This window comes from Cajanus cajan, chromosome 5, assembly GCF_000230855.2.
Source record: "Cajanus cajan strain Asha chromosome 5, NIPB_CcT2T_4, whole genome shotgun sequence".
Classification (NCBI taxonomy): Eukaryota; Viridiplantae; Streptophyta; class Magnoliopsida; order Fabales; family Fabaceae; genus Cajanus; species Cajanus cajan.
The window spans coordinates 66,225,556-66,232,818 of NC_138521.1; the positions used below are offsets into that span (position 1 = coordinate 66,225,556).

The following is a 7,263-nucleotide window of genomic DNA, read 5'->3' on the forward strand; positions in this document are numbered from 1 at the left end:
TATGGGTGTCAATGTGATTACATCATCACATTTGATACTCATACTTTGATGGACATTGTTCACCCGATATAAAAAGTATAATATTTTGTTACATGATCAATGTCAATCATAGAATATTTTGACATTCTATATTATCTGAATCTATACCACATCTTAAGATAATATAGAATGTAAAAAAAAAATAACCAATATAGAATATCCTTACACAATAGTAACTAAAGAGTAGTGTTTAACATCTATAACAATATTCGTGACCAATCTAAATTCGGAGAAATTATACCACCGTAAGGAATTGTTAATTTCATTAGTAAACCATAAAATTTGTTTCATAAGGAGACAAGTGAAATTAGTTGCTCACCAATTAATTAGAGCATCAAATTTTTGTGCTAATCGCCATTATTTTAAACAGTAACCGCCTAGTATTGCTGCCCAAGTTTATAAGGAAATAAAATAAGTAAATTGCTATACAAAAGATAAAATAAATAAATAAATTCCTCTTTAATTAAATGCATATTCAGTGAACTGATCGCATAGAAATTTGCATCATAAACTTAAAAACATGAAAATTATTTATTTTATTTCTCTGAAAAGCTTATTATAATTAGTTTTCCAAATATTCCTTAGACATATATCTGTTTGGAGTTGCATTAAATGCATATTCAGTGAACTCATCGCATAGAAACGCGTATCATAAACTTAAAAACATGGAATTTATTTAAATATGTTTTTCTGAAAAGCTTATTATAATTAGTTTTCCAAATATTCCTTAAACATATATATCGATCTGCTAGGAGTAGCATTATTGGGTCACTGATCAACCCACTAAGCAAATTTGTCTTTCGGTTTCAGGTTTTAACCACAAATTGTTATTTCTAGCGATCTAATTAATTCCAAAGGAACTCCGTACGTCACATACATACCACAAGCAGCAGTGCCGTGTACCACAAGCAAATATAATTGCTTCTGATATTACCACATCATGAAATAATATATAGTAAAGATGTCACGAGAATGGAAGCAAGCAAATGAAAGGGAAAAAGCTGACCCTATTTGCATATCCTTTGTGAAACGTATCAATACTATAAAAAGAAAAAAAGAATGCAAAGTCAAGAACCATTTTGTTTAACGAAGGTCGACATTTATACTTAGGCCCTCCACACGAAAACCCTGTTCCTTGTATTTAAAGAAAGTCATGATCATCATACATCACTGGTCTTATAAGGTTTTAAATTCGAGTCTTTTGTATAAAAAAATGGTTAAAATACAAAATTCCACTAAATCTGGTTAACTATATTCTTGACATTGACCAAACTGACAGATAATTAATATGGTTACGAGAAGAAAAAGAAAAGTGGTAATTTAAAAGCAAATTATGACTGGAAAACCCTGAAACAAGAGCAAGTGAATTTAACTAGCCAATGGCTTTGGTAAGATTTACGATGTGCCATCGATACCTTATACTAATTATTTCATGTATTAGTATTACACATGCAGTAAGCAAGCAACTTTTGGGGAATGGGGGCAGATACAAAGAAAAACTTGTGATGAAGCATTCCAACAAATTATCACTAGACAATATAAGCAAAAATTTATATGTGGAAGAAACCCCTTACACCTGCTTACCTATACACCTATTCATAATTTAACATTATATATATATTTTATATTTAGACGAATAAATGTAGCGCCATACATACCTTATTCCCCACAAGTTACAAAGAATATTACAAGCACGTACTCCTTTCCTTTGCTGACCAAATTAGCTAAGTTATCTACCGTCGGTATCCATTGGCCAGAACTGGAATCCTCACCTTGTGCCCTCTGCTCCCTTTCATCAAAACCTCCCCAAAACTATACGTTCCTGTGACTGACCGCACTGTGAGTGTCACCGAAAACTTCTGCGATGCGCCTGCTTTGATAGTCATGGCAGGAGGGCTGACTTCAATGGCAACAGCTGGCTCCATTCTGGCTGTCATCACGTAGGTCTCTTCCTCGGCAACATTTGTGACGGTGCGCGTCACCACTTGAGTTCTCACGAGATGGGAAATGGTGATAGATGGGGTGTTTAAATTTGATGGCTTACCGATGGTGGTGTTACATGGTGTGTGAGTATAGTTATTTATCTCATGAACATCAATGTTGGGTATTGTGCACAAGAAGCCTAGATAATCCTCGTATCCTGCAACATTGATGAAGCAAATTTATTAGAATTTAATTATAATACTCCGAGAAAAGTTACACTGATAAAGAAGAAATGAACCTGCATCAAAGATGAGTCCAGGGTCCAAGGCAGCTGTTGGATCAACATGTCCACTTCCATAATCAAAAGGAGTAGCTTTGACCAGCTTCATAGCTTCTGATTCAGAAGTTTGCTGGGCTAGAAGAGGATTCCCAGCTCTGTCTAGAGTTGTTGATGTTGTCATCAAAGCTGATTTAATGGCTGCAGGGCTCCAATGAGGATGCTTCTGCTTTATGAGAGCAGCAATTCCAGCTATATGTGGTGCAGCCATGCTGGTTCCAGATATCATGGCAAACCCCTCACCTGTACAAGCAAAAAAACTGCTTACAAATGAATCAATTATATAATATATCAGCAAGTTTTTCTTCTACTTTTGTCCCTCCCTTCCTTAATCATGTAACTGTTCTTTCAATAATGTGAGGGAATCCCAACACATTTTCCCATAATTTAAAGCATCAATCAATAGTAATTAAATTTATCTACATGTAAGCTCAAAACAAAGAGAAACCCTAAACATAAATATCTAATGTTCGTATTAGGCTACTTCGAGCATATTAGACAGGTTTCATAGTACAATGTACATGTTATTGACATGGACACAGACATAGATAATGTCAAAAATATATTAGATAGGTTTTATTGTACAATGTATATGCAATTACTTACCGACATAATTTGGCTCATCGGTTCCATTTGGACACCAAGCAGCCCAAATCAATGAACCAGGAGCTAATATATCTGGTTTCAGAAGATCTGCCTCTTGGAAGCTGAAGTCCTTTATATTTGGCCCTCGAGCAGAGAATAATGCCACCTGTGGTGCAGATTTATGCAGAATAGGCATCAAACCGTCGCCAATTTTACCTGTACCTTTGAAACTCTTTACCCGCCCAGTCCAGTCTCTTGGTGTAGTGATATTATAATAATCTATAAGTTCCTGAAAAAATAACAATTTGAAAGTACTAAATCACATGAGAAATACTTTATGATCGTAAACAAAAATTATTGCTGAATGACAGATAAAAACAGTGGTAACAGAGATAAGTACTTGACTGTGGAATAAATTTAAGAGCCAAGAGAAAATGGATTTTGTATCAAACTTGATCTACCTCAACTTAGATATATTGGTACAGATGTCTGATTACCTTTGAATAGCTGACATCTGTGATGAGAATCCCAGGAAGGCCAACAGGGACTGGATCAAATTTTGTTCCTGGAGAAACATTTTCAACACAAAGAACAAATCCAACTGCACCAAGGGCCTTTGCTGTTTCTGAAACTTTCTTGACTGATGCAGTGCCAACGACAAAGTTGAAGGAGTATCCACAGAGAAGAATATTGCCCTTTATCAAGTTCTTGTTTAAAAGCTCTGGTCTCTGGCAATCCGTGGGGTTGTACCTCATAACTGACGAATCTAGCAACACATCATTTGCAGCAACCAATGTGTATGTTTCGTTTAAATGTGTGGAAGCTGTACAAGCCATTATGCATATTTTAGCAAAACGGACTGAGTATATAAAGTATACAACTAATACCAATAATATAACTGTGGACATCATATATAGGATTTGCCATGTAAGCATATATTTACGAAGAGACCTTATTGCTTGAGGAAGAACTCAATTATTTTGCAACCAACACAGCATTCATGACTAGTGAAGATTTTATTTAAGTTTTATTTCTTTCCCTATTTGGGGAGGGGAAACTTAATTTCATGTTTCCATCAACTACGAAAAAAATTTCTTCCAAAATCTTCCACAGTATATCTCCCAAGTCTCAATACCGATTCATTAAAAGAATAATATATCTGAAAGCAACATTGTCAGAAGTTTGAAAACTCACGTGATAACCCAATTCCAGCTAAGGTTTTTCCATTTCCAAGGATCAAATGGTTTTTATATCTACGATCATCAATTGCAGCTGCTATCGATGCTATCCATGGACTATATGAAACCAATGTCTTAGGAAAAGGACCACCATTTCCAGCAGCCTGTGCGACAAATACACCAGCTTTCACAGCTCCAAGAAGTGTAGCATCAAAAGGGTTCAAAAATGTAGTTTTGGTGGCTGCTGGAGGACTGCTGGGTCCAACTGAAAGGCTGAGTATATCCACTCCATCATATACAGCCTGTAGACACTCAAATTTAGTCAATTATAAATTTTGAAACTGTATACCAACAGTAAAAAATGAGATTGTGTGACAAATTATTGAGACAAATTGTTGAATTTTATGTGGATTGCTGAGATTTACAGCAAAATCTGCGGCAATAATACCCACTCATAAGCAATCTAGTGTGAACATATTGCCTAGGTGAGAGAGCAAGCAATTTGAGTGGTTGTATGTGTCAGGTGGGAAGTATGGGACTATTTAATGAATTCTCGAGTCAATGTATAAATATATTATACTTGTTGTATACCTGATCAATTGCAGCAACTACATCTGCAACATACCCTCCAAACAGTCTATAGAGTGCCTTGTACACAGCAATCCTGAAAAAGATACACCAAATGTCTAATGCAACAGAAACAATTGTAATTCCCAATTTTAAAACAAATAAGGGTCTTATTCCTCACCTAGCTCGAGGAGCCATCCCACTTGCTCTCCCAAATTCATGGCCATGCATCCTCACAGGAATTCCATTATTTCCAGCTGCAATAGAGGCTGTATGACTGGCAGATGACGATGCATGGAAATCAGAGGATTGTTAAAAAAAATGCTATCAAATTACGAGATATATGGCTTTAAGCATGATGCTGTGCTGTGAGTGACTAATTAAGCTATCACTTCAAGTGCTTCAAAGACAAAGAAAGAAGAACTAATGTTGCTCTGTAAGTTCATACAATTTGCTCAAAGAAGGAAATGACATGTTATAATTTCTCTCAATCTTGTAGCCATGGGAACATGTGAAGAATTCCGAATGAACAAGTTAATAAATAAAAAAAGGTGGCAGGGCCTAACCTTCCATGTCCATCCCCGTCTAGAGGAGAGGCAAAGTCAATTGAAGGGTTAAATGACCCAGCAGCTATTGCAGCATGAGCAAAGTGTTGTGCTCCAACGATCTTTCCATTACAGAAATTTTTTTTAGTATCTGGATCAGATTCACATTTTCCTCTATACTTAGGAACTGGCCCATATGGCTCAGTATTTTGAGTAGCAAAACTTGGGTGATGAGGATATATCCCTGAGTCCACAAATCCAATCACAATGTCTTCTCCAGCCCGGTCAAAGCCTCCACCTGTTGGCCAAACCCCAGTTGGAAGCCCTAAAAATTGTGGGGTATGAGTTGTAAGTCTCTTAACTTTCCAGTCCCTCTCAACTGATTTCACTCCAGGAGCACGTCTTAGAGTTTCTGCCTACTAATATAAAGGGATAGCATAAGGAAATTAGAGTGAGGAAATGAATTAAAAATATATTAGTTAGTTAAAGAATAATAAAAGGATAAAAGAAGACTTCACCTGTTCAGGTGAAATATGAACAGCAAACCCATTTATAAGATGTCGATAGCTATAGAGTTTCTGGTATGTTCCTTGCTCAAACAGTAATCCCAGAAGCATGTCATGTTTTTTTTCAAGATGGCGAGCGTAAGAAGTAACCAGTTCACTGGAAGAAGTTTAAAATAATATAAAAGGTGAGCAACCACACTTGTCAATATCCATTATTGGTTCATCACATAGTAGAGGAGAAAAAATAACCAAAAAAAATCCATAATTTTTGCAAACTGAAAAGTTCTGTTAAAAAACAGAGTGGGGTGGTGATCATTGAATCATTTTCCTTAAAAACAAAAAGAAAAGAAAAGGCACCAGCTGTAAACAAATTGTTCACAAGTTACCCTATACAAGAAATATAAATATCTATACTTCTCGCATAATTCAAGTACCGAAGAGTAACTTTATTGAGCGATATTTGAACAGTTAAATCATAACATTACCTTTACCGATCCTACTTCTTAAAAGGGTCTAAACTAAACTAACTCATGAAGAAATTAAATTAAACTCTTCACAAATCTATTCTCATGTTCACCTCAGCTCGTAACAACTCCAATTTAAGAATCGTATTGAAGGAAGAAACTAGTCAAAGGAGCATCTCTAAGAAGTAGTACTACGAGTTGAGAGGAATGTATGCAAGTACCTTGCGGTATCAATCTTCTCATCAGATTCTGCTGCAGTAGCTTCAAACCCATCAATACCTCCAGTGTAACTAATGATAGGCTCACCTTCAACAGTTACTATGTAAATCTCAGCATCCCCAGAAACCAGAAGTGCAAAGAAAACAATCAACACACACCCAAACTCCAAAAATCTCATTTTTACTTATCAAACCCAACTCCAATAGCTTCCAAGATCTGTGTGAGGTCCAGTCAATGGCAACCAGTTAGTCAAAACGATAACTCAAAAAATACTAAATAAAAATCACAAGGTGGTTCCATATCCAAAACTGAAACAACCCTTCTGAAATTTTAGCTCAAAGCAATAAACTTTACCAATGTCCACTCCCTCTGATCCAAGTAGCCAGCAGTTGCTCACTCACACCAACTGGAAGAAAAAAGAAGAAAAAAAACAAAACACGTGAAGCTAAAAATAAACAACACAATAAGAATAAGAATAAGGAGTGATGAAGAAGAGGAAGCAAAGAATCATTGAGAGGGGGGAAAAGCAGAAGAAGATGGTATGAAAGAGTAAAGCGAAATGGGCATGGTTTGCACGTACTTGACTTGATTCACGTACACGCAAGTGCACTCACTCATTCACATTGCGGTGGTGATCAGTGATCTAAGGGTCACTGTTGAACCTGAAAGCCATGGAATGAGAAGGTGGTGAGTGAAAGTGAAGAGTGAAGAGTGAAGAGTGAGAGTGTTAGGGTTTGGTTTGTTTGTTTAATTGAATGTCAATGGAGTGAAGTAAGAGCATGATGGCTGATCTTGAATCTTGATGCAGGGAAGTAATATTAATAATGGTGTTAATATTATTAATAATTAAGGTCCATTGTTTATCATTATTGTTGGAATCATTTTGTTTGTTAAATAAAA

At 36.0% G+C, this 7,263-nt stretch overlaps 1 protein-coding gene across 1 annotated transcript; it reads right to left on the reverse strand.

Annotated features, from left to right (window-relative positions):
* Positions 1 to 1,402: 1,402 nt before the first annotated feature.
* On the reverse strand, positions 1,403 to 7,263 carry LOC109808611 (subtilisin-like protease SBT2.5). Its single transcript, XM_020371666.3, has 12 exons — positions 6,944 to 7,263; positions 6,718 to 6,769; positions 6,366 to 6,579; positions 5,693 to 5,837; positions 5,196 to 5,590; positions 4,811 to 4,906; positions 4,654 to 4,726; positions 4,079 to 4,364; positions 3,382 to 3,707; positions 2,906 to 3,173; positions 2,261 to 2,542; positions 1,403 to 2,179 (listed from the first exon to the last, which is right to left on the reverse strand). The coding sequence occupies exons 3-12, from the start codon at positions 6,539 to 6,541 to the stop codon at positions 1,773 to 1,775; spliced, it is 2,454 nt and encodes an 817-aa protein (XP_020227255.1). The 5' UTR covers positions 6,542 to 6,579; positions 6,718 to 6,769; positions 6,944 to 7,263; the 3' UTR covers positions 1,403 to 1,772.